This window comes from Gadus macrocephalus, chromosome 16 (assembly GCF_031168955.1).
Source record: "Gadus macrocephalus chromosome 16, ASM3116895v1".
NCBI lineage: Eukaryota > Metazoa > Chordata > Actinopteri > Gadiformes > Gadidae > Gadus > Gadus macrocephalus.
Genome location: NC_082397.1, coordinates 22,447,153 through 22,474,535, shown reverse-complemented (window position 1 = coordinate 22,474,535; position 27,383 = coordinate 22,447,153). Strand labels below are relative to the sequence as shown.

The 27,383-nt window shown below is 46.1% G+C and overlaps 2 protein-coding genes across 4 annotated transcripts; one reads left to right on the top strand and one right to left on the bottom strand.

Moving 5' to 3' along the window:
- The first annotated feature begins 5,017 nt into the window (after nt 1–5,017).
- pcsk7 (proprotein convertase subtilisin/kexin type 7) lies at nt 5,018–20,411 on the top strand. 3 transcript variants are annotated; one of them, XM_060074117.1, is made up of 17 exons: nt 5,018–5,133; nt 5,700–5,971; nt 6,513–6,752; nt 7,162–7,296; nt 9,068–9,233; nt 9,849–9,939; nt 10,375–10,429; nt 10,969–11,107; nt 11,220–11,320; nt 13,078–13,245; nt 13,881–13,985; nt 14,300–14,402; nt 16,157–16,313; nt 16,439–16,533; nt 18,288–18,393; nt 18,689–18,806; nt 19,226–20,411. In XM_060074117.1, the coding sequence occupies exons 2-17, from the start codon at nt 5,723–5,725 to the stop codon at nt 19,538–19,540; spliced, it is 2,343 nt and encodes a 780-aa protein (XP_059930100.1). In that variant the 5' UTR covers nt 5,018–5,133; nt 5,700–5,722; the 3' UTR covers nt 19,541–20,411. The 3 variants fall into 3 exon arrangements, with proteins under 3 accessions (XP_059930100.1, XP_059930101.1, XP_059930102.1); XM_060074118.1 differs by having other exon boundaries at nt 5,032–5,160; XM_060074119.1 differs by lacking the exon at nt 5,018–5,133 and adding an exon at nt 5,414–5,563.
- Nucleotides 20,412–20,533: 122 nt separating this feature from the next.
- Nucleotides 20,534–26,464, bottom strand: tagln (transgelin). Its single transcript, XM_060074120.1, has 6 exons — nt 26,332–26,464; nt 23,350–23,394; nt 22,283–22,471; nt 21,942–22,113; nt 21,683–21,785; nt 20,534–21,558 (listed from the first exon to the last, which is right to left on the bottom strand). The coding sequence occupies exons 2-6, from the start codon at nt 23,359–23,361 to the stop codon at nt 21,420–21,422; spliced, it is 615 nt and encodes a 204-aa protein (XP_059930103.1). The 5' UTR covers nt 23,362–23,394; nt 26,332–26,464; the 3' UTR covers nt 20,534–21,419.
- Nucleotides 26,465–27,383: the final 919 nt, after the last annotated feature.

Genomic DNA, 27,383 nt, shown 5'->3' with positions numbered 1-27,383 from the left:
TGTGGTCGCAGATTTCGACGGTCTGCTGTCATGAATTGTGACCCATCGGGGATTGCGACCTGCTGCTTGTGGACTCTGTGATGATCGCAGACATGAATAATTGTGTGCACATACAGATATGAGGACGACAAATGACCTGAAAACATTTGGTTGGGGTTTGACTCATTTTCCCCGCATTTGTGTGGTCGCAGATTTCGACGGTCTGCTGTCATGAATTGTGACCCATCGGGGATTGCGACCTGCTGCTTGTGGACTCTGTGATGATCGCAGGCATGAATAATTGTGGGCACATACAGATATGAGGACGACAAATGACCTGAAAAAATTTGGTTGGGGTTTGACTCATTTTCCCCGCATGTGGTCGCAGATTTCGACGGTCTGCTGTCATGAATTGTGACCCATCGGGGATTGCGACCTGCTGCTTGTGGACTCTGTGATGATCGCAGACATGAATAATTGTGGGCACATACAGATATTAGGACGACAAATGACCTGAAAACATTTGGTTGGAGTTTGACTCATTTTCCCCGCATTTGTGTGGTCGCAGATTTCGACGGTCTGCTGTCATGAATTGTGACCCATCGGGGATTGCGACCTGCTGCTTGTGGACTCTGTGATGATCGCATGCATGAATAATTGTGTCAAAATACAGATATGAGGACGACAAATGACCTGAAAACATTTGGTTGGGGTTTGCCTCATTTTTCCTGCATTTACAGTGTGGGCGCAGAATTCGACGGTGCGCTGGATTGATTGTGGCATCGTTGATTGCGAAATTTGCTTGTGGACTCTGTGATGATCGCAGACATGAATAATTGTGGCATTAGTTCATATTTATTTCATAAACGGCAGTAAAAAATAATAATAACGGTGGGCATACAAATAAAAACGGTGGGCATTACAACAAAAACATAAAATGTGCTTAATAAATAGGCTACATTTGATTTCATTTGCATTTCACAGACCCATAGAATGGATAAGGTGTTTAGTACGGTCAATCACCGTTGCTTCTTTCCCCATAAGACGCTACAGTCAGTAAGACGCTTTCAAGAAAGAAAGCATTGCCCGGTGTCACAAAACGAATGTACCCATTCCGAGTCTAGCTTCAAACTCGTGCATGTTGCAGAAAATGTGCAACAGCGCCCTCTGGGGTCACACATTTCGACGGGTCGCAGAATTCGGTGTAACCAGAGAATGTCTAAAATATGAGGAGAACTGGCACTCGCGGGTTAGTTCCGGTTTTCTGGACTGGTTGCAGTAATAATCTTTGACCACTTGGGGCGCTCGTAGGCGAGTCCAGAATGAATGGGAGCCAACGGGGTTTTATCCTCAGAATCCACTTTTCTCACGATGTAATTTTTTGTCAAGTAATTTGAAAGTTGCTATCAAAGGGTGGGGCTAAGATAATAAACTCGGCTGAATATTGCATTTTTTTAAGGTCACGTATCTATTCTAAAAAGGCGTTAAAAACATGCGATGACGTCACACACCGTAATATTGTCAGAGGTACTGCTTTACGGCAGTTTCTAAAGCACTTCCCGTTTTCCCGCAACGATAACACCAGCTGTTGGAGGTAAGGCTTTTTTTTTGCTTAATACCCTAGTTACAGAGTTTTAGTGAGCCAATGTAAAAAAAAGAAATGCGCAAATGTTTTACATATGTATGTTACTTACAGAGAGTGTTTTTTCTAATCCTCACTAGTGCCGATGATAAAGCTTTTTTTTTTTGTAACGATTATGAGCCATTTCTTTCTCCTAAAATAGAAACCTGGATTAGAATCATAATTTTAAGACTGCATCAATTTAGTTTACATCAGTAAACAATCTGCTAGAGAGCAGTGTTCTGTTGTTCTCCTCATGCCTCTTCCTTTCTTGATCTCTACAGTCGGACCTTGATGCTGTGACAACGGACACGTCTTCTTCCTCTGTCCTTTTCCCCTGTCTCTGTTCAGTATGTTCAGTGTTGTTAAATCATTTCTCTTTTTTTTTGATTAGTTACTGTTCTTATTGTGTTCTTGTTAGTGTGATGTTTGAATAAACTTGCCTGTTGCAATGTTGGTATAATGTTTGGATAATTAATGTTATACAACTGTTACTGTTTCAATGTGACCCAGACCATATTTCTCATTTAACAAACATGTGTAGCTTATAATGTGTTGCATGGCAGAGCAATTATATTCAATGGCTTAAAACAAACCCATCTGTAAAGATCAGTGAATGCATAGAAATCAATGACAAGTGGTGTAGATGGTTATCCCTCTGTGCAAGGTCATTAGCCCAAGTCCTACAAAAAAATAACGACTGTAATAGCAGATGTTGAAGTTGTTAAATCGTTAACTAACCATTTGTATGGAACAATCGGTTAAGGTGAGTTAAGTGCTTGAGTCTCGACACTTTAGAGAATGTCTAGCGCGCAACTTGAATAAGCCATGTGCGATATTACCCGGGCTCCAGCGCAACTTTCCTTACCAGGTGAAGCCTCAGGTAGCCTAGGACCATTCATACAGGAGCAAGCAAGAACGTTACCTTTTTCTGTCCTTGCGAAACGAAAAGACGGACAATCCGTTTCCACTGTAAGTGCAGTTTATCATTGCACATTTACGAGGCATTTCTTTTTTAAACTATCTTTATTTTCGAAAAATAGACAATGACAGATTAAATGATATTGAGCGGGATATTGACTGTATTATTTAAGGTGGTCATACCTACACATTGAACATTGAACACAAGAAATGGAAGAAATTCCATTTATGCCCATGTAGGCTACTTTCACCATACATACTATCTAAAAAATAAAAGGGCCTGCAGGAAAATATATACAGTACGCAAAAATTGAGTTAACACGTTTCTGATTGCTCTTCAGCTTCAGATGCCGTCAAGAGGGGTCTCTGGTCGTAATCAGTCGCAAGTCCGTCCCTGACCAATCAGCATTCATTAGCAGAATGCTAGCGTGTATGGCCAACAACGGCCCAAACTGTAAGAAATCGAAAGGAGATAAGTACTCACTCATTTGACTTTTGAACCATAATCTATATTGAACTTGCGGAATCTACAATAAAATTTGCGATATTTCAACGACAAGCAGGTGAAAGAGGCATAATTAGCCGTTTAGCCCCATAGACTCCCATTCAATCTGGACTCGCCCGCGATCACCCCCAGTGGATGTCTCATGGAACTACAACCAAAATCGGTACAATGGGGCGTATAGGGAGTGCCCAGGCTCTTCGTAGGCGGGCTCTGGATCAAGTTGCATATGCGCTTTTTCACTGTAGAGGCGACATGGGAAAATGACACACCCACCAATTGACCCAGAAATGGATGCAGAACCATCAGCATAACTCTCAACCTGCATACTTAATGTAATTCTGGCTAAAAAAGTTGCATAGTGGGCCTTTAAATATAACTTCGCTTGTTGTCAGCGAGAATGCAAAAAGGTTTTGTAAAGCAATTCCATTACCTTTGATTATTATTCTGAAAATATCTTATTGTAGGCTACTCAAATGTTAAGGCAGTATTACCAAGTTTAGTTATCGGAAAATGAAATTTGTCTGATAGGAATTTTAACAACAAGTTAATTGGCATTGTTTTAAAATCTAGGATATATCATGACTATCACAGAGAGGCACTTATCAAGGTCCCACTTTCAGCAGCCTTATCTATTACACATAAAGCATTTTACAAATGTATTAAATTGCCCATCTGTAATAAAGTTAAAGAAACTCATTTTAAGATTATTAATAATGTTTATCCAACAGCCACATTTCTTCATAAAAGGTTTAGTTTTGAACTTGACCCCTGTAATTTTTGTGGTGAGTGTGAAGAAACTTTAGAACAAATGTCTTTTTTATGCCCCTTGTCCCAAGCTTTTTGATCTGACATAATAAATTGGCTATTACTAAAAGTACATGACATTCCAACCTTTGATATCTCTCACGTTTTCTTTTTTATGAATAATTTGAATGTATCTGTGTCTGATTAATATTATTTTACTTTTGGGTAAATATTTTCTTCATTGCTGCAAGTGGAGAAATAGTAAACCCTCCTTTAACTGTTTTTTAAATGATTTTAGGCTGTTTTTGCAGGATTGCAAAGAAGATATATGTAGATTTTTCTAACTTTTTGTTATTTTGAAGATTAGACATTTTGGGACCTTGACATCCCTGCTCCATATGTTAAAACTTGGTTGTCTTGTAATTTTTGTTGATTTATAAGATTATTTATTTGAAAATGTTCTTGCTGTGGATCCCCCTATGCCTTCATAATTGTGTTTTTGTTTTGTATTTGTATATGTATTGAATTGTTTGTCCCCTACGAGAAGTTGTATTAGATAATTATTGTTTTGTCTTTAAATGTTCAATATTAAAAAAACATCAAGGAGAGATTTGCTTCCGCATCTCGGGTGCCTAGCCACGCCCTAGTGCATGACGTGCCGGGTGCAGAAATATTCTCATTAAATAGCATCATTAGCATTGCAGCGAGAGGTCTGAGCGAGCACAGTCGCATTGTTAACCGACCATGGAAGTATAAATTAAACCCCCCCCCCCGATGATTCTGTACTGATCTTTAAATTACACAATTATTTAACAATTATTATGCCGGGCCGAAATAACATTAGTCTCACTACGACTCCTTTCAGCTGCCTACCCCTCCTTATCCTGCAATAAATAAATACAAAGGCTAATAAAACGCTTGAGGTAGTGTTTTGAAAAGAGAAAACTTTAATTTTTATTAGTACATGGTATAAAGATAATTATGAGCCTTTGATTGATATCCAGACATTTTTTGCTGAGACACATTCCTGTTCCCCACTTGTATTGGAGTGAACGGAGATATACTTCTGGGCCCCTTGAATTGAGGGACCCGTCCACAGCCCGCTTAAACAGCTGCAATACCAGGCTTATTTTTTTTATGAATATGCCGGTCCTTTGAACAAAAAAGGTTGGGAACCATTGCTGTACATGTTTTGAGCTATAATGCTGCCCTCTGGTGTTTCGGATGGAGTACAGCAGTCAACGTGAATCTATTTACTACGTCGTACGTCCCTCGATAACGTCACGCGTAACAAAATTGTGTTATGCGGAAATGAGATGACAAGCTTGTTTGACACACAAGAGGGGAAGTTTTCAGATCAAAGGTAAACGACGTTAACGTATAAAGTACCGTGAGCCACTAAACTTGTCAATGAAAAACGTAGTAACAATCGTTGAATCGTGTTGTTTGTGAGGTTGTAGATCTGCTTTAACAGTAGTCTTGGAAACTCATGATCATGAACCCATCCGAGTTGGCCTTGGTCCACACGTCCACCTTTGTCTCAAACCACGTTCCCACCTTTATTGTATCGCAGGATTGTCTCATATCGAGTGAATGGGTGTTATTTGATATCTATTCTGTAACTCACGTCCACTCAGAGGTGGACTATCTGGGCCACTGGGAGCTGTCCTACCCTGCTGCCTAGCCAGAGCAGGACCAGGACTCATCCTCCTTCTTTTAATGGCATTATGCATAGCTTTTAGATGTCATACACTGTTCACGACCTACCAGTGTCTTCTGTGTGTGCGGTCGTGGTGAGTGTGAGGCCGGAGTGATGTTGTGGATGTTCAGCAATGGATTGGTCCACTTTCTGATATGATGATGGTCGTGTTGGTTCTCGTATTGTTGTCTTCTCATTGCTTTTTTGTGTTTTGTCTCCCGCTGTTCCAGGTTGCTGTTCAGATGACGTGGGGATGCTAATACGACCCTCCGCTTGTCTCTCGGTTGCCATGACAACGCCCTATCTCTCCCTGTTCCTCCTACTGGTGTTTCTGTCCTCGTCCTGCCTGCTGTATCTCAACCTCCAATCGGAATCCTTCTCTTCGTCCGTTCCCCTGCCGCCCCCGTCCTGTGGTCTGGGCCAGTCCTGGGCCGTGCGGCTGAGCTTCAGCTCTTCCCAGGAGGACGGACTTCTCGTGGATCTCGATGTGGTTGCAGACAAGGTGAGGAACCTCAAGGATCACGTGTAAAACACATTAAGGTTGAAGCTCAAGCCCGGTGATGTCTACATGCATGTACAGTAGATGATGCAGTGAGGTGCAAAGGACCAGACTTTGACTTGGTCTCGGAGATGGTGGCAGCAACATGTATGATACCAAATTTCTATCAACACCCCCCCCCCCCCCCCCCCTCGTATCTTTGCATTCTGTGCCTAAACAACTCGCCCTCCTGATCAAATATGCACGCGTTGTGTACTGAGTTGCTTCCACGTCATGCATTGTTTTGGAGATGGACGCAATTCCTTGTTGAGTTTCATTTCCTGTTTGAATTTTGCTTCAAATGCACATCATGGTTGAATATGTCATCATGACCACCAGTAATAAACAAGGCCCTCGCAGACTGAGGCCTTGAATGGGTCGCCTGTTTGTGGACGCTTTCTAATGCGCTTCTCGGCTGTGGCTGGGTTAATGAATACTGGTTAATGTTATTGCACAACAGGCCGACCAAACCATCCTGTCCTGACGATACTCCCTCATCCCTCAGGTGGCAGAACAGGTCGGACTGGAGAACCGGGGTCAGATCGGACAGCTGGAAGGCCACTACCTCCTGTGTGCCTCAAAGCCCAGGCTGGGGGCTACCGCTTGGGCAGACAAGTGGGCCCACTCCGGAGACCTGCTGGCAGCCCACCCGCATGTGCTGTGGCACTCCAAGGACATTGTCCTCAGCAGATCCAAGAGGGCAATGACCTTCAATGACCCCCGCTACCCGAACCAGTGGCACTTGGTGAGGGCCTGGATTTTAGATCAGTGTGTCTGCTCTGGTAGAAAGACAATAGAATAATCGGGGAACATTTTGTCTTCATTTATATATGCCTCTAGTTAAGGATGAACTAATCATTAACAAATATCTATCCATCCTACATCTGGATGGACATGTATGTTAATGTTTGGCTAATGATAAGTTCAACATTTACTAAAGAATAATAAACTTTTTAGACTTTTGACTGAGCATTATTATTATTATTATTATTATTATTATTATTATTATTATTATTATTATTATTATTATTATTATTATTATTATTATTATTATTATTATCATCATATAAGTGCTACCAATCATCATTCCTTTTAGTTTTTTATGGTTTTCTGTCGTGTGACCTCCTCTCTGTATGCCCTGGTCCGTGTTGCAGCACAACAAACAGAGAAAGGGCATGGACATCAACGTGACGGGCCTGTGGGAGCGCAACATCACTGGGACAGGGGTCACGGTGGTGGTGGTGGATGACGGAGTGGAGCACACGCTGCAGGACATCCAGCCCAACTATGTAAGGCAAACGTTACTTTTGGACGTTTTACTTTTTTTTATCGCTGCACCATTGATTGGTCTGGGCCATGTCTGGCATGCGGGCGACTTTGGGGGGAAAGGTGGTGGTCCAAAAGTCTGAGTGCACTACTGAGAACTGTTTGTTTTCATCATTAATCACTAACTACCTTTTAAGTCACTGAAACATGTTATTTGAGATTTGGGTGCAATATTCCGAATAGCTAAGAAAACTGTAACTGATAAAACCTTAAGTGTTAAGAAATGCTTTTATAAAATGTAATATTTTCATGTTACTTAACTAGAGCTGCTGTATCGTTTTGTAATAATGAAGACTCAAATTCTACAAACACTAAGTATTATGACTTTTATGAAGTAGTGCCTTGGTTGCATTCATAGGCTGTTTTGTAATCGGTCTCTGTACCCTACTGTGAGGACCGATTATGAAACAGCCTATGAATGCAACCTGTGAGTACTTCATAAACGGCCGAATAATTTGAGTCTTCAAAAGGAGGTTGTGTTCAGGTCCACGAATTATCAAGAGACGAGTTTCAAAAACCTTTTCTTCCAAATAAATAAATTAACAAAAAGATTGATAAATATCAAAAACAAATTGACAAATGGACTTTCTCCAGTACAAAAGACAAGAACTAACTAAAAATCACCATTTAAGTTATTAGTACTAGTCCTTCTTCGACTACAATTCTGCTTTTCAGTTTCATTGTCTCTTTTCCTTTTGTGTCTGGGATCGTTTTAGCTCAGGATGTATAGCGGGTTGCCTTTTAAAGGGGACTTATTATACCACCAGGTGTGAGTGTGATTAGCCTTACAAGCCGTTTCGAAAATCTGCCTAATATGACATCACGAGTGGGTGTGTCCACCTAGATCTGTGCTGGATAGATCTATCTACCAGCCTACCCAGTGGACTGAAGTAAACATTGCTAATCTATCCAGCACAGATCTAGGTGGACACACCCACTAGTGATGTCATATTAGGCCGATTTTCGAAACGGCTTGTAAGGCTAATCACACTCACACCTGGTGGTATAATAAGTCCCCTTTAAATGGATAGGTATGTACTCGGCTCCGCCTAGCTGAGTGTCGAGGTGTCCATAGGCAAGACACACGACCCTGACTGCTTCTGACGAGCTGGCTGTCTCCCTGCATGTTTGACTCCACCATCGGTGTCTGAGTGTGTAGGAACTGTCGCATTGGATAAAAGCGTCTGCTAAATGCCCTAAATGCTGTTTGTCTGTATTTCCAGCAGCCGTTTAGATTAATCTTAAATAGTTTCCCTGGCCCATATCCCAATTTAATGCAGGTTCTCTTATTCGCTGGAAACCAGTTTCACCTGGAAGGTTTGTGAAGGATGACATCATAACCAACTGTTAATACTTATATACACAGTACATACAAGTACAGGCATTGCATGAAGCAAAAAAAATCATAATAATAAAAGACACATGCACAACTCTGTCTAAACACATTACTGCTTTAGCACACCTAGCATATTTTTCGACATGGTAAAACATTTCGCTTTACTTGTTTATGTTCATCTTGAAGAGATAATCGTACCAGCCTTGCTTGGCATTCTCTTTGCAGTTAAATTATTCAATGACACGGGTTTAGATTCCAAAATGACTTTTCACAACAGAGTTGTGTGTTATAACGCCATTGCATGTTTGTTCATTCTCTGGGCTGTCAAATCGTCAGAGTGAAAACTCAGAACTCAAACTGAGTCCCCCGCCGCTCTCCTCTGCCCACCTCTGCCCCAGAGTCCAGAGGGCAGCTATGACCTGAACTCCAACGACCCCGACCCCATGCCCCATCCGGATGCCCACGGTGACAACCACCACGGCACCCGCTGTGCTGGGGAGATCGCCGCCGTGCCCAACAACAGCTTCTGTGCCGTGGGCGTGGCCTACGGGAGCAAGGTGGCAGGTATGCTTGGCTGAGGTGTTTCGATTGGTTTGTGACCATATGCACCAGTACTTTGTGCAACATAGCAGCCCGACTTTATACTCTCACTTGATTCTGTTTGCATTCCCAAGATGAACCTAGAATTATATTCAATATTCTTTTGCATGGAATTAATGATACATTTTCTGTTTTACATCCTGGGATTTCCAATGCGTCCTCCTTTCGATAATAATATACATCACTGTTCAAAAGTTTGGGGTCACTTGAAATGTCCTTATTTATTAAAGAAAAGCACAGATTTTTTTCAATGAAGATAACATTCAACAAATCAGAGATACAGTCCAGCGGAAAAAGCGGCTGATTTTTAATGAAATATATACATAGGTGTACAGAGGCCCATTTCCAGCAACCATAACTCTTGTGTTCTAATGGTATATTGTTTAGATAATCGTGTTAAAAGGCTAATTGATGATTAGAAAACCCTTGCAGACACTTTTTTTGTAATTGTTCAACAGTTTTCCTGTTGCAGAACACACTACTGAATATCTGAAGGGTCTATGGAATGGGTCCGCAATGAAGATTTTTTTTTCTCATTTCCAGTTTACTGTGTGTTTTACATTGTGTTTGCGTATGCAGGTATCAGAGTGCTGGACGGACCACTGACGGACAGCATGGAGGCTGTGGCGTTCAACAAACACTACCAGGTCAACGACGTCTACAGCTGCAGGTGTCAAAGCCCCTGTCCTAGTCTTAATTGCTCAAAACCTCCATTTCTAGTACTCGGTTCTGCCAGCGATCGGGCAAAAACATTTAAAACAATACCGCAGATGAGATGCGTTGCAGTTTGCATTTTAAATGTCTCAAATCTTTTAGAATATATTTCTAAAATCTTTTATAAATATGCTTTTTTGTATATTTAAGTTATTACAAGATACAACACAATTATCCAGAATTAAACTTGGCTGAACTTAAACCACTTTACAAGTCGACTATTAATTAAATATCATAACTGCAACTATGCGTTTGGAAAGAATGCGGAAGTGTAATTCGTGATCACAATAATAAAACGGACCTCCCTCGATCTTCAACGAACATAGCAGAGATTGAGGCAGGGTGTTGTTCTGGAGACTGCCGGTTTGATGAACTGTGCTGTGGTCCGTAGCTGGGGTCCAGACGACGATGGACACACTGTGGACGGACCCCACCCGCTGGGGAAGGTGAGGGGGGATCTCGCACACTACCCTCTTTGTCCAACAGAGGACAGCACAGATGCAAAATGCTTTTTATTGAGTCTAAAAACCGATGAGCACTGTGTTTTGGACCATATTTATCTATACTGTAAGTGTTGCTCTACTATTATAATGGTAATGTTTGTAAGGTTCCTCTAGGTTAGAGCACCACTCTATGGTATTGTCTCTTACTCTTCACTTTGTATTTCACGACCCTTGAATCAGGACATATACACTCCTTTCATGTACTCATTAGTTCTGTTAGTTCATTCATCGTTTTTTTTATTTTTGTACATGGTTTGAAACAATCAAACTCCCCTTTGTTTTTTCCTTTGTGTACTTATAACTCTGCAGCAGTGTGCCGTGTTTAAAGTCAGTTCTGACGTGATCTAGAAAGGGTATTATATTATTATGATGTATCCTAATCAGGGTTATCATTTCCCCTGGTTCTATGCCATGCATTTTTACAGAGGTCTTAATAAAATGAATTGATGCAGCATCAAGTATTGATCTGTCCCTCCCTTCAGGCGGCGCTGCAGCACGGAGTGATCGCTGGCCGAAGAGGGTTCGGCAGCATCTTCGTTGTTGCCAGTGGTAACGGCGGGCAGTATAACGACAATTGCAACTACGACGGCTATGCCAACTCCATCTACACCATCACCATTGGTAAGAGTCTTTTTGTATTTTTTCTTCCATTGGGGAATGTGTTTGAGGCCCAGATGAACGGTGTTTAACTCACTGTGTTTAATTCACTGTGTTTAATCCGCTGTGTGTTCAGGGGCGGTGGACGAGGAGGGACAGATGCCCTTCTATGCAGAGGAGTGTGCGTCCATGTTGGCGGTCACGTTCAGCAGTGGAAGGAAAGAACTGAGGAGCATCGTGAGTCTCCAGATACAGTCCTGATGCATGCTAACGTGCACTAGGGCTGTTCGATGTGACAGGGGCCAGTCTATGTGGCAACGCAGGGCTCCGTTTGGCTGGACTATTCACATCTTATCATGGAAAAACCTGCATGGATGAAAATAATGAGAAAAAAAGAGTTTGATTGATTACTAATTTAAAATAAATTTGAAGGATGCGTTTCAGTGTACTATAGAAAAATCTGGTACCATTTCATTGAACAGCAAAAATGCACTCCTGAAAACCGACGGACAGAGAAAAACATGAAAAATAATCCTGATAAGGCCGTGTATTGTGATCATGCCTGAATTTCATTTATTTTTCATATTTTTGCCATATCGCCCACCTCTTACGTGTTCACACAGCGAGTCCCACGCATGCATGCTAGGGGTGGGAATCACAGGGTACCTCACGATACGCCATACGGATAATAGCGCGATATAGCGATTCTGCAATCATCAATATATTGTTAGACAAACCTCCAATGATGTATACAATATTGTATCTGTCTAACAATGAATACAAAATAACTGAAACGGTAATGTGATGGATTTCGGTCTTTATTCACGGACAACGGTTTTCAGTTGCTAAACTTTGGTAAGATAACTTCAGTTCAAGTTTCCTTTTTATTCGTTAAAATATTCATAATTGGGGCGATTTTTCCTGTCTAACTCATCAGGAATAAAGAATAAAAATGCAAAAGAAATTCTCAAAAAGTATTATATTATATGATATTAAGGACCAGTGTATCGATTCTCGAATCACACGAGGAAGGGCGACCGTGTATCTTCGTATCGATATTTTGTCCCGCCCCCTCTGAGCAAGAAGATAAGGCAGGAAGATGAGCTTTTGAGATGGTCCCGTTTTGGGAATGCGTCGGTAATTTAAAGGTGCAGTGCGTAGGATTAGGTGTAAACTAGTGCAACCCGGCGGCCCACGTGGAAGAGGACCCGCCCCCTATGTACAAACACGGGGCTCAATCGAAGGGAACAAAAACACAACCATTCTTATTTTTCATGGGATTAATCACTAATTCAAACAGATTGATTCATATTATTCCGTCGTGCCCGGTCCGTTCTGGTTGCTGCCACTCAATTCCTCACATACACCTTTAATTTGGAGAGCATCAATCCAGGGTAGTTCTAGGTAGTAGTTCCAGTAGGTCATTCTCCTGTGGTTGATTTGGTTTTTACAGTGGCTGTTAATTGTAACAACCCCCTGTCTGTTCTTTGCACCGCCCCCCCACCCTCTCCTCACAGTGCTATTAGGCTTTATGGCCTCTATTAACTGTACACAAACAATGTGAAGCCTGGAGTGGGGTGCCCATATTTAACACATGGGTTCAGTGCCTCGGCTCGGTCGAAGAGCTCCGAGACTAGGCACTCTAGTCTCAGAGCCAGAAGGACTAGTATCAGACGTGTACATTTTGAATGCACACCTGGGGTATTTGAGCGAGCGTGTTAATGCACAAGCCCCCTCCACTAACAGTTTGGGTTGGGCTCTCTGCCAATGGGCTGGGACCACCTAGGCACTGTTTGTCTGTGGCCCTCCTAATTGGGCTTTTCTCATAACGCGGGCAGCTGCACCACATCTTGAGCGGTCCCCTTCAGACTCTCCCTCTTTTGGTTTTGTGCTATGCGTCCTCTGTTGGTCCGTCTCCGTTCCATCCAGATCCTGTAATGTCTTCTTCTCCCCTCCCCTCTCCTTCCGTCTTAATCAATGCGCTCCCCACACAGGTGACGTCCGATTGGTCGATGCAGCAGGGGACGGGCTGCACGGACGGGCACACGGGCACGTCGGCTGCGGCCCCCCTGGCGGCGGGCATGGTGGCCCTCATGCTGCAGGTGCGGCCCTGCCTGACCTGGCGGGACGTCCAGCACATCATCATCTTCACAGCAACCAAGGTCGGTCCCCTAGCCTACTCTGCTAAATATATATACGCCTATAATATTTCTGTTCATGGCATAGATTTCTCCTCGGGTTAGGCCAATAAAGAGAAATTAAAAAGATAAATAAAATGATACAAGCGCTCGATCAAATGCCCGGCCCGACCCGGCCCGAGGATAGTGGTTGGAAATATCGTCCCGGTCGGCTCCGGCTCGGGCAGAGAATCTAAACTCTAGTCTTAGCTAGGGACCTCTGCACCGGTTGAAAATGAATCCAATGCAGAAGCCTGTAGTCCCGTGCGCAGCTGTGAGGTACGAACCAGTACTGGCTTGTGTAACAAAATACGTAGCATCAACTCTAGAATCCGTAAGCCAGATGTGCGAGGAGTGAGAGCCAAAAGACCTGTGGCTTTCAGTTGGCCGCGGATACGCCCCCCTGCTCCCGAGTTCCCCTCTGCTACTGCTCCTAGACCCTTCGGAAACGTCCCCTAACCCTCACCGTAACTCTGACGATATCCCAGTCGAACTGAAAGCCGTCTACCGCACACTGTGCCCAGGCCAGGCTGCTATCCAGGTGTTGGCTGCCAGTACAGTAGAGGCCTGGGCAGCAGGCGGGCTCTGAACGGGGGGGGCCGGGCTGTGTGTCTTCACAGTACGATAACAGCACTGACTGGAGGGCTAACGGGGCCGGCTTCCACCATAGCCACAAGCACGGCTTCGGCCTGCTCAATGCCTGGAGGATGGTCAACGCTGCCAAGGTACCGGCCATCATCATGTACTATACTATCATATGGCCTTATAGTGTACATCATGTACTATGCTATCATATGGCCATATAGTGTACATCATGTACTATACTATCATATGGCCTTATAGTGTACATCATGTACTATGCTATCATATGGCCATATAGTGTACATCATGTACTATACTATCATATGGCCATATAATGTACTATACTTTCATATGTCCATATAATGTTCTATACTTTCATATGTCTATATAATGTACTGTACTATCATATATTTAGATCTCTCTCTCTCTCTCTCCCTCTCCGTGGTGTGTGTGCCAGGTGTGGGATTCGGTGCCATTCCTATTGTCTTATCAGAGCCCGGTACCGAAGGGGGATGTGACTATCCTGACCTATCCAGACATTCTGACCCGCACCTGGAATGGTAATTTGGTTTGTCTCTGTCTCTCGGACTGTCTGTCTGGCCGTCCTCATTTCCCTCCTTCTTTCTTTATTTTACACATGGTGTTACATTGGCAGGACTCTCCTCCACTGAACAGGCTGTACGCAGCCTGCCCGTATAAGGGCACGTTCTCCAGTTGACTGTGTCCTTGTGCACACTCTTCTGTACACTCTTCTGACAGATCTAGTGGCTGGGATGTCAGACTCTCCCCGGTAGGCTGTGCTTATTTTCTGTTTACCTCTGTACCCTGTACCAAACCAAAGTATTTTTCTGTTTCAAAGATATTAATATAACCTAATATGATCTTCCACATGGTAATCTATCCCGTTTTATCACTGTTACTGAAAAAGGACTGTCATCGAGAGAGAACGGGAGTAAACATGTGCAGTGTTTATATGGGCGTCCCAAGAGATGGTTTTGCTCTTGAAACACTTTTACGATGTCCTCACTATGTGTGTGTGTGGACGTGCGAGCTCCGTCCGAATATTTTTTTTTTGATATTCGTGTCTGATAGAGGATTATGCTTTATATATTAACACTTATAACACGCAAGGGAAATAGGCAACAGCATCTTTCTTTTCTTCCCCTCCGGCTTGACTGTCCCCTGTACATCCTCCCTTTTTTGGTGTGTGTGTGTGTGTGTGTGTGTGTGTGTGTGTGTGTGTGTGTGTGTGTGTGTGTGTGTGTGTGTGTGTGTGTGTGTGTGTGTGTGTGTGTGTGTGTGTGTGTGTGTGTGTGTGTGTGTGGAGGCTCCCACAGCTGAAGTTCATCAGGGATGACACCCAGAACATTCTGTGTAACACACCATTACCTCCGGTAGAACTGGGCCCACTCTCAACTGAGCAGCCATACTTAAAATCTCACGCAACATGTTGTTCCCATTCAGCGGGAAAGGGGGGAAATAGATGCCGATGCTCTGTGTGTGGTTGGTCCCCTGATGCCCACATTTCTGCTTGGACAATTCCAGTGACAAAGTTACAGTGGGGCTGGCTGAAGTTTGTTGTGTTTGCTCTGGTTGCTATGTGTTCTAGGCTGGCAGCAATTTTACCTCATGCCCTTCCCTCATTCCAGGGCAAGGCAGCTTTTTCATATGCGATTGCGTGTGCATATGCGTACAACATATTTTAACCACCACACTTTATATATGAACCATGACACTTGGAGGAAACCCTTTCAAGAGGGAAGTTGATGGTTTGGCCCATTTTTAAATATGAAACGGCTGGGAATGTCATTTTGTGGGTGACACTGTTGCATTGAATTTACCCTATACGTGCAAGCAACACAGCAAATACAAAACTGCTTTTTTAAAGATTTTTTTTAAGTCCCCAGTGTTTCTCTCCTCTACCTCCTGGTTGCCTTCCAAAGGAGCTATGTTTTAGCAAATACTGTTTTTGTTATTATACACAGAGAGAAGTGTGTGTCAGTAGACACACACACAGTTCCCACTGTCACCAGCTCCTTTGCCCCGATCATCTCAGACTGACCATGTGTTGTATGCTAGCCCTACATGGTCAGGCAGCGCCAGGCCTCACTAGGCGAAGGCAGAGCCCAGGAATTACCAAGGGGTTGCTTCTCCCACTGGGAACCAGGCCAGATAGATGAGGATGATGATGATGATGGAGAAGCGTACTGATGGATGACGCCTCGAGGGACAGAGAAACGTTGTGTTTTGTCGGAGGTGCTAAGATGTGACAAGCTCACTGGCATTGACTCTTTATTTCCCTCGTCGCCTCCAGTCACCACCCAGGACCTGAGCCAGTCCGGCATGCAGACTCTGGAGCACGTGTCCGTTACCATGACGATCACCCATCCGTGCCGCGGCAACGTGGAGATCACACTGGTGTGCCCCAGCGGCATGACGTCACTTATCGGGGCTCGTCGTGCCCTCGACCGGTAACGCACGCACGCACACGCGCATTTAAAAAAAGAATGATGTGTGCTTGATGTCCACTTTTCATGTGTTTATAAAGCTTATATCCTAGCTGTGTGTGTGTTTGTGTGTGTGTGTGTGTCTACAGGGACCCCTCAGGCTACCAGGAATGGACCTTTTCAACGGTGCGCTGCTGGGGAGAGAAAGCCCTGGGCGAATACAAACTCCTCATAGTGGACCACAGTAAGACACACACCTCGCGCATGCACACACAAACAGACAGAGACACACACACACACACACACACACACACACACACACACACACACTGTGGGCCGCGGTGGGACCTAGAGCCGTGGTGCTGTCCTCTGGGGGTTCTGTGGGACCTAGAGCCGTGGTGCTGTCCTCTGGGGGTTCTGTGGGACCTAGAGCCGTGGTGCTGTCCTCTGTGGGCCGCGGTGGGACCTAGAGCCGTGGTGCTGTCCTCTGTGCGCCGCGGTGGGACCTAGAGCCGTGGTGCTGTCCTCTGTGCGCCGCGGTGGGACCTAGAGCCGTGGTGCTGTCCTCTGGGGGATCTGTGGGCCGCGGTGGGACCTAGAGCCGTGGTGCTGTCCTCTGTGCGCCGCGGTGGTACCTAGAGCCGTGGTGCTGTCCTCTGGGGGATCTGTGGGCCGCGGTGGGACCTAGAGCCGTGGTGCTGTCCTCTGGGGGATCTGTGGGACCTAGAGCCGTGGTGCTGTCCTCTGTGCGCCGCGGTGGGACCTAGAGCCGTGGTGCTGTCCTCTGGGGGTTCTGTGGGCCGCGGTGGGACCTAGAGCCGTGGTGCTGTCCTCTGGGGGTTCTGTGGGCCGCGGTGGGACCTAGAGCCGTGGTGCTGTCCTCTGGGGGTTCTGTGGGCCGCGGTGGGACCTAGAGCCGTGGTGCTGTCCTCTGGGGGTTCTGTGGGCCGCGGTGGGACCTAGAGCCGTGGTGCTGTCCTCTGGGGGTTCTGTGGGCCGCGGTGGGACCTAGAGCCGTGGTGCTGTCCTCTGGGGGTTCTGTGGGACCTAGAGCCGTGGTGCTGTCCTCTGGGGGTTCTGTGGGCCGCGGTGAGCGTCAAAGGGTAGTTTGTCGAGGGTCTTAGGAATGGCACAAAAAGGCAGCAGTGAGGCAAAAATTACGTTGATTGGATTTATTCTTCTTCCAACCCGAGTAATTAGGCATCCATGGTACAAAAATGTGTGAAAAATGGCGAAAAGAAAAAGGAAAATAGTAGAAAAACTAACAATTAGTAAAGACTAAGGCTACATTCAGCCAACCCAAAGCACTTGTTCCCTCAAAGCTTTAGCAATTAGGGTTTGTCCCATACCTCACACAACTGAGGGTATAAGACGACACAGTTTAGCTTCTGTCTCCCGTTGCAACTAACACACATCCCTTATATCATATATATGCTAGACAGACCACCCGAAATTGGTACATACCAATACATGAAGCACAGACGGGGGTTTTTACCTATCATCCAACAAATATGATCAAACCGAGTTAAAAAGGTACCTATAATAAATTCACTTCATCAGGCCTTACAGTTATCATTCATGCATGGACACATGCCACTACATACAAAGAACATGTGAAGAGAAAGATAATTGATTAAGCGAAGACGCAACTGAGTCATTCGCACACGCCCCCGCCCCATATAGCTGTCCCCGGACGGGAACAGCTATATGGTGGTAGAAGCAGCATGGAAAGAGCAGCTGACACGGCGGTGAGAAGTTGTATTTTTAAGACTGAATAAGCAAACATGCTACACACTACTACACGCTATCACATATTTCTTAAATCAAGAAATTATGCAGAAACCTGATTCATATTTTACCTCCACAAAAACAGAGTTTTACCTCAACTGATTAATTGACGGCATGTGAGAGAAATGTTTGGTGCGGGCCCAATAAGGACGCGTGAGGACGCGCCAATAGCCGTGGCATCACTGAGACTGACCCCCCTACGCTCCACAGAGACGCCGACCCCCAAGATGTGTGCTGCCACGGGGACGCTCACCCAGTGGAAGCTGACCCTGTATGGGTCCTCGCTCACCTACCGACAGGTCAAGGAGAGACAGAGGTCAGGACACACACACACACACACACACACACACACACACACACACACACACACACACACACACACACACACACACACACACACACACACACACACACACACACACACACACACACACACACACACACAGACCCTCCCCCCCCCCCCCCCCCACACACACACACACACACACTCTTGCACATGCATACAAAGACATACCATGTATTACAGACCATACAAATACACGCAATCCCAATGTAAAAAGGTATCCCTGAGTGGTGGTTTGAACTCTGAATGGCTGGGGGGCTTCTGACAGGCTGGTGGAAGAGGCCATGAGCGGCCGTTACCTAGACAGCAACTTCTCTCTGCCCTGCCCACCCGGCCTGGACGTCCCCCCAGAGACACTCACCCCCTTCTCCTCCAACAACCTCAAGGTAACACACACACACACACACACTCGCACTCCTTTGCACGCACCCACGTAAACACAGACACACACTCAGACTTCATCTCCGTTTCCTCTGGCTCTGTCTGGTTCTGTCTAACTCAATGAAGGCGTTTGCAAACGGGGGGTAAGCCAATCAAAACAGTGAAAACCTGATATGTGGCTGATCCACGCCAGCAAGTCGTTTTCGTTCATGGATCATTCAGTGTAACCGCCCGCGGTAACGGCCGTATTATTTACTGCTCAGTGTTGCTGACGGAATGCAAATACGTTTCTGGATTCCCCATCTTACTTGTGTATTCTTTCTCCCCCACCCCACCATTCTTTCCTATCGCGTGAACCATGCATGCACACACACACGGCCACGCACACGCACGCACGCACGCACACTCACACGCACTCACACAGTTCCTGCTGCTGCTGGGCTGTTTCGCCTTCTTCTGGTCGCTGTACTACACGCTGGAGGTGGGGCTGGCCCACTTGGACCTCCAGGAGTTGCTGTGCTGGCGGAGGGGCCGCGGCGGCGGGGCCCGCCCCCGGACCCACAGGCTCCGCCGGCGGGAACGGGACAGGGGGCCGGACTGGGTGTCGGTGGAGGACGGGGACGAGGAGGAGGGGGAGGAGCAGCAGCAGCAGCAGCAGGAGGACCGGGACTCGGGCATCGTGCTGGACTTTGAGGCCAAGGCGCCAGCCGCCGCCGCCGCCGAGAGAGTGGCCACGTAGCACCAGGCGCTGGCCGCTGACCTTTTGGGTCTTCTTTTTTAACCTGCTGTACACGCCTCGCGGCACCTTCTCAGGGTCTGAACCCCCCCCCCCCACTCCCTCTTCACCCCTGCTGCCCTCTGCAAGCTGTTGCTCGGTCACTCTCCCCGCTCAGTGGGCTGAGACGGAGAGCGACCGTCAGGGTGGACCTGGACTCACCTGCCCTGCATTCCTTCACGATGTGGCCTTCTGGATGGAATGACTGAGTATGGTTGGAGGGGCATGGTGTGTGTGTGTGTGAGTGTATGGGTTTATTATGTGGAAGGGAAGGTAGGTAGGTGTGTGTGTGTGTGTGTGTGTGTGTGTGTGTGTGTGTGTGTGTGTGTGTGTGTGTGTGTGTGTGTGTGTGTGTGTGTGTGTGTGTGTGTGTGTGTGTGTGTGTGTGTGTGTGGTGAATCAGGCTGAGAATTGGGACAGGGGGTGTAGGGGTGTTGAATGTACGATGCGAATTATCACAACAGTCACCTTGGACTTTATTTGACGTGCACTACTGTACCCTTATTTATATAAAGATGTTTTAATTGTGTGTGTGTGTGTTCGGCACGCGCCTGATTTTGACTTTCACTCATGAGTTCATTCTTTGACGTCTGAAGTTTTAGAGACCTTGAAGTTTAATGTGCAGAATTGTAATACTGTATGTATTTTTATGTTTATATATATAACACACACACACACACACACACACACACACACACACACACACCTTGTGCCTGGGTCATCTAATTATATCAAACTGAGTTAAATGTTTTCTATGCAAAGGAGTTTCTGGATTAAAGGTGATAGCTGATGGAAATCCCAGGTGAGCTGTATGTAAATAAAGCCTTGATAAGAAGTTGTCTCCATCCATGTCAGCAGTAGCTTAAACACTGGTCACACCCTACTGTAGCATACAACCAAGTGTATTGTGGCCCAACTCCCATTTAGTATAAAAAACAACAACAGTTCAACAGTTAGTACGTGATGTATTTCAAAGTCATTCTTTTAATTAGACAATGTACAAAATATTGGTGCCGATACAGCATGTAAAGCCATCTCAAAGAAATATTTGATCTTACTGAGAATTGTATCAGCGAGAGGAACACATTTTGTACATCACCCACGACCTCTGTCCTCTCATTCCGCATTGAACTATGTTCAATACGGATATTATAATCATTATTTGCGGGGCTGGATTTAAAGACGCCTTGACCTCTGTCAATGCTGAGTTCAGTCAATGAATGATGTGGTAGGGGTCCTCTGTGTGTCCTGCTCATCGTCCTCATGGTGCATGAGAAGGAAGTGATTGAGCTTAGTTTCAAAGTAACATGTGATGGCCGTGGCACGCTGCTTCTGTTAACCACAAACCACTGAAGATGTTAACATGTTAGGATTGGTTAAGAGGTTTTGAGTGGGCGGGATCGAGACCACTGAAGATGTTAAGATGTTAGGATTGGTTAAGAGGTTTTGAGTGGGCGGGATCGAGACCACTGAAGATGTTAAGATGTTAGGATTGGTTAAGAGGTTTTGAGTGGGCGGGATCGAGACCACTGAAGATGTTAAGATGTTAGGATTGGTTAAGAGGTTTTGAGTGGGCGGGATCGAGACCACTGAAGATGTTAAGATGTTAGGATTGGTTAAGAGGTTTTGAGTACGCGGAACCTATGAGGAGATCTGTAGGGGAGAAAAGGCTGGGGGGAAGCTGGGGGGGGGGTTAATGTGGTGTTGCTCATCTATGTGGGGCTGTTGCTAGGGACAGTGGGTGGGGGGTTACTAGGAGGGTTTTACGGGTGTTACCACAGACTACAAAGCCAGCTATCTCGAGAGGAAGGGTTTCTTGGGGCCGTCTGTGGGGTCAGGGGCTTCAGAGGATCTGTCGAGAGCTCCCGTAGCTCATGCCCTGCTGAGAGGCCCCCTTGTTGGATCCCATCTGCAGGCCGATCACGTTCTTGCCCGCTTTCATCTGGTCGTCGCTGAAGTCCCTCCTGTTCTCTTGGGCTTTCCTGCAAAGGGGCATTGGAAATGTAGTCACCGTACAAAAATGGACTTAAAAATTCAAAATAGAATCCAGCATCATATGTTAAAATCAACATCTCCTCTCTGAGGTCATTTTTTAGGGGCACCCACTTGAAGAACCAGCTGGCGTCGCCCTGGTAGGTCCCCTCGTCTTTAGTGACGGCCAAGCTGCCCAGAGCGGAGAGGGTTCTCTGCACGGCAGCCAGGTCCTTACCTGTCGACGCAGCAAAACAAAAACAGCCAAGCAGCAGCAGTTAGCCCTATCTCCAGCCACCGCGACGTCCCGGGTACTGGACGCTCTACTGCTGAGTATATGACGGACGAGCAGGGAAGGCCCTGAGCTCGGAGGGTCAGGGGGTAAGTCCCGTACCTTCCCAGAGGTCCACCGTCTGGAACATGTCCGTCTTGATGACGCCGTACTTCTCGGCGGCGGTGAGGAACTGGGAGATCTGCTCCATCTGTTTGAAGGCCATGGGGGAGCTCCCGATCTTCTTGATGGGCTTGTCCCCGGTGACCAAGCTGTTGATCAGCTCACTCAGCACCTGAAGGGAGGGGTGTGTCCGGGTGGGGGTAGGAGTGGCAATGAGGGCGTGGTGCAACCGAAAAACAACGTTCGAATATTGTCTCACTGTGCGGTACATAGTAGAAATGAGCATTAGCGATTGGAGTCAAACATGGCCTATGGAGGCCTATGGAGGCCGTGAAACTCACACATCCATCCTTCAGCCAGGCCTGGAAGCCGATTTTCCCCGCCTCGGGCTTGCCCACGCCAGAGCCGCACTGCCGGCTGAGCCACTCCACCAGGATCTGCTCCAGCTCGGGGTCATACTTACTGGCGATCTTATCCGCGACCTGCCGGCTCATGCCGTAGGAGGGACCCTTGTTGGCCATTCCAGCTCCCTGGTGAGGGGGTGAGGGGGTGAGGGGGATGGAGGTGGAGGAGGAAAGAGGAGAGAAGGAGGGCGGTGTGGAGGGAAGGGGAGGGACGGTCCGTTGGCATGGTGATAGTGGGTGTTGTGGGTGAGGGTAAAGCAAGAGAGACGCGAGGGAAAGAGAGGTAGAGAGGGAGTGAAGGACAAGGTGTGAACAGAAGAAAGAGAATCATCCACATTAATATTTTGTATTATTGATTGAATTGGGTTATTGATTATTAAAAGACAGGAATCTTTTATAATAAGGTCTATGCATACTGTTTTAATCAAGTGATGTGTGTGCACACTTTGCATGTACTAGGGTGTTTAATTAACCTAGGGTGTTTAATTATTCAATTGTTTTCATTTATTTTCACGACCTCCATCTCCTACACCCAATATTTCTTGAGGGTAGAAACAGCTGGAACATTAAAATGAGGCATGCAAATTTCAACCAATAAAACACACATGTGCACCCTGAAGAATACGCATACAACATAACGGATGAGCTTCGTAAGCTACATGGGCGTGTATTCAAAGCACAGAGATTCATAAAGGCGTGTACGTTAAGCAAGGCCTTAACTTGGCCAATGCAGAAACAAAATGCACAAAGTAGCCGAATCGTCTCCGAATGCACACCAGTTCAACTGACAAAGGCCTCCGCCCGAGCCAAAGTGGTGTACAATGGGAGCTCTGTGACATGCAGCCAATCTCCACATACTTTCTCTCTCTCCCCCCCGCACACACACACACACACACACATACACTCATACACCAACATCTCTGCTAGCATTTTTCCACACTGCTTCGCCTTTGGGGCAACAGCCAAGTGCAAAGCCTGTATCAATGTGCTGTCTGCACCATCACCTGTGCTGCCATCTTGATGTCAGGTCACTTCAACTTTATGCTATCCTGAAGGAAGTGGGGAAGGGGAGGGGGGGTTAAAGTTGAAGGGTGGATACCTTGATTCTTAAGATGATGAATGAATATCCCCACTGGTCTCACCAGTTTCTGCACCAGATTAATGAGTTGCTTTAAACTGTTTTTCTATCCTTCAAAATGTTATTTTCCAGCCGTCATTCCTGAATCATGATTACCGCTATGATCTTTTGCAAATTTGGGCCACAGCGGCCACAAGTTTCAAGGCTGTTTTCATCTTTCAAATACAAAACACCTCAGCACATGGTAGTAATCTCCAGGCATTTAAACCAAATCACAGATCCACACACTTAAATCTGTCAAACGGCTGTTGCTCAGACTCTGTCTTGGCCAACTGCTACTTTTCTGAATTTATTTTCTTTTTCTTTTTGTTCTTCTTTTTTTACTACATTGTCATTTGAGTCTGGCAGTGGATTCAGATGGAGGTTATTAAAGGGCAGGTTTACGAATGTCTTCCTTAACCTGGAAACCTACAGGTAGGTTTTGGACAAAAAATAAAAAATTTAGGAATACAGGTACAGTTACTTTTCAATGGGAGCAGTTGTTCAAAATTGTGATATTCAAATGTTGAGGTAATCTTTTAAATCATCAATGGTTTATCATTATCTCTGCCTATTTGTCTCTAACCTTCTCCATCTCCCCCCGTTTAGAAGAATGAAAGCTTCTGATGTTGCGCTCTATCTTCATAAAGAATTAAGTTAACAACCATTACAAATCCTAACACTCTGCCCTTTGTAGAGCAAACAATAGTTTGCACTGAAACCAATGTAGTTTACCCAAAGAGGAGTGGGGAGGAGTTGAGTGGAGTGGAGAGGAGAGGGGAGGAGACGAGAGGAAGGGGAGAGGAGAGGAGAGGAGAGGAGAGGAGAGGAGAGGAGAGGAGAGGAGAGGAGAGGAGAGGAGAGAAGAGGGGGAGGAGAGGGGGGAGGAGAGGAGAGGAGAGGCAGATAAGAGAGTAAAGGACAGGAGGAGAAGAGAGTAAAGGAGAGAAGAGGGGAAGAGAGGAGAGGGGAGGAGAGGGGGAGGAGAGGAGGAGAAGAGAGGAAAGGAGAGAAGAGGGGAGGAGAGGAGAGGGGAGGGGAGGGGAGGGGAGGGGAGGGGAGGGGAGGAGGGGAGGGGAGAGGAGGGGAGGAGAGTCTGAGTGTCTGAGAATCTGATCGTTTCAGAGTTTGAGAGTCAGTTCTAGCTCCTGCTCTTTGTCTCCAAATCGTTCTTTTTTATCCATAATTCCTGACTTCATTCCAACCAATAATGATAGCAGAGAGCTCTTGTGAGGACAAGTCAGTCGGGGCATAGTTTCCATCCTCCTCCCTGTGTGCCCTGGGAGCAATTTATAGGTTTGGACCCCAGCCTACTCCTAATAATTCACAATAATTCAAACAGTTGTTCAACAGGCTGCTGTGCCGGGGTCTTGGTCCGGTGTCTCCCAGGTTGTATCCAACACAGTCATCACACATACTTATGGTAACCAGCATTGCCCGCTCACTAATGAGGAAGCCACGATTACAGTACTCACCCTTCTTTAACTTAACTCGGTTAGCACAGAACTGGCTGTCCAAACATGACCTTATCCATCCCTGCTTTGATTGTGTCTGCTGCGTTTGTTTCCCGGTTGGTATGGTAACGCTTGGTCTGTAAGCCAGCACAGGAAAAGCCACTGCAGAGCCACAGACCCACAGGCCACAGACCACAGGCCACAGGCCGAGGGCTGTGGCCACACAGTTGCCGGCCTGATGGCAGATGAGGTAACGTGGCCCGTAGATGATCCTCTACAGGGGCTAGGCTACGGGCTAACCGCTAGCTACATAATCAGTTATAGTAGATTAACCAGTGAACTCTGATGCTCTGCGAGCACGCTGAAAACACTCATGCAACTCATCCATTCATTTATAAAAACAAAACAAAAATCCACCTCCAGCAACGCAATAAAACGCAACATCGAAACATAACAACGGTCCTTATATTTGTACACATAGGCCCTATGCATGGATGGTTGTCATTTCTTGGATTTCTCGATGTCTTCTGGGCAGCCTGCTCTGCCACTGTGCTGGCAGAGCAGAGAGCAGATCCGTGTCATTGAGCCAGATCTCTGCTGGGACGAGTACTTATCTCTGCTGAACCCTGATAAAATGAAACTTCTGTTGGCCCCGGTCTTTCACTCTCATGGTCGGTCCTGTACCCCAAACACAGTCCTTCTCCCTGGTGGATCAGCTACTGACACCAATGTGCATGTATGTGCATTTATAGTCATAAAATAATCGTGTCGCATGCAATTCAGCTCACCTCATTATGTGTATTTGCGTACTTGCGATCAGAAATGCTGATTAAATATAATAAATGGATCCTTTGTTCCACGGTAGGTGACTTTTACAGTTCCAGGGTTGACAAAAATGGAGTGTCTGACCTTTCTCTCCCATCCTCTCGGGAACAACCCAAGTACTGTTTCTGAAATGCATGATGATAACTTGTCTGTGTGACAAACTGTAAATGCAGCTGGGAAAAGGTAGTCGTATTATTATTGAATGACCTCTTATTATTGAATAACATAAAAAAGACAGATTGTACCATCATTGACTGATGTCAATGCCCAAATAGTAGTGCGTAGAAAAAGTTGACAAAAATTACTTTGCAACTCAGTCAGTCGGTCCCTTCACCAATCGCACATGTTACATGATCTAGGACATTATGCAGATCATCTGCTAAAGTATACTATACTTCTGAGTAGCTAACATACATATTAACTATCTCAGTATCTTTCTGACTAACTGACTGACTGACTGACTGGCTGGTCAGGAGACCGGCTGATACAACCTGTACACGATCCATCATAAAGTATCCTACCTACAGCCGGAGGAGTGTTCGTAAAGGGATAAAAAGAAACAGTCAAAGTAGTAGGAACAGCATACTTACTGTGTGAAGGAATAGCAGTAGAGTCTGCGGGCTGTAGCTGTGTGTTGGGCTGAGTGAGGACTAGGTGACCAGGCGAGGGTTTGTTTGTATATCAACCCAGGATCCTCCCTCTGCAAAGTGCCTGGCTTAAAAGGTCCAGTCAGAGCAAAATGACTTCATTGCCCTATGAAAAAGAGAGAGAGGGATGGAGAGAGAGAGAGAGAGAGAGAGAGAGAGAGAGAGAGAGAGAGAGAGAGAGAGAGAGAGGGAGTGAATAAGAGAGAGAGAGAGAGACAGGGAGTGAATAAGAGAGAGAGAGAAAGGAGGAGGAAAAGGAAACCACATCCTTAATAGGGCATGGCCTCGCTGTCTCTCTATGCCCCCTCTCTCTCCTCCTCTGGGGTCTGGTGAGAGCCCAGCCTTATTTGGGTCGATCAGCTCCATGCGGAGTGCGGGACCAGGCAGCCAGACGGGGTTTGCTCAGAGTAAATTCCCCAAATACTTTCACCACAGCCCTACTCCTACACGGCCGCAGCGCCACTTCCATGGGTAGAGAAGGGGAAGTTCTGTGTAAACGGCCCTGCGGAGAGGGAAGGGAAAGACTGGGAGGCCGACTGAACATACATGAGGAGCGAGGGAGGGAGGAAGGGAGGGAATGAGGAGAATGAGGTTGGAGACGGCTTTGATCGTGTGTGACTGATGGTCATGGTGGGAGTAGAACATTGTTAGCACAGGCTAGAATAACAACAACACCAGGGTGGGATTCAGCTCGTCAAGTGTCATGTGTGTGGTCGGTTCATCGGGAACCCAGTGGTTAGTTGGTTGGCTTTGTTGTTTGGCAGGTTAGATGGTTGGTTGAGTGGTTGAATGGTTAGTTGAGTGGTTGAGTTGTTGATTGGTTGGTTGAGTTGTTGAGTGGTTGGTTGAGTGGTTTTAGGTGGATTGCATGAATATAGAATGAAGAGGAGAGGAAGTTTTGGAGACTTCATCTCAGGGATCACCTTTTAAGTCCTGGCTATGTGTGTGTGTGTGTGTGTGTGTGTGTGTGTGTGTGTGTGTGTGTGTGTGTGTGT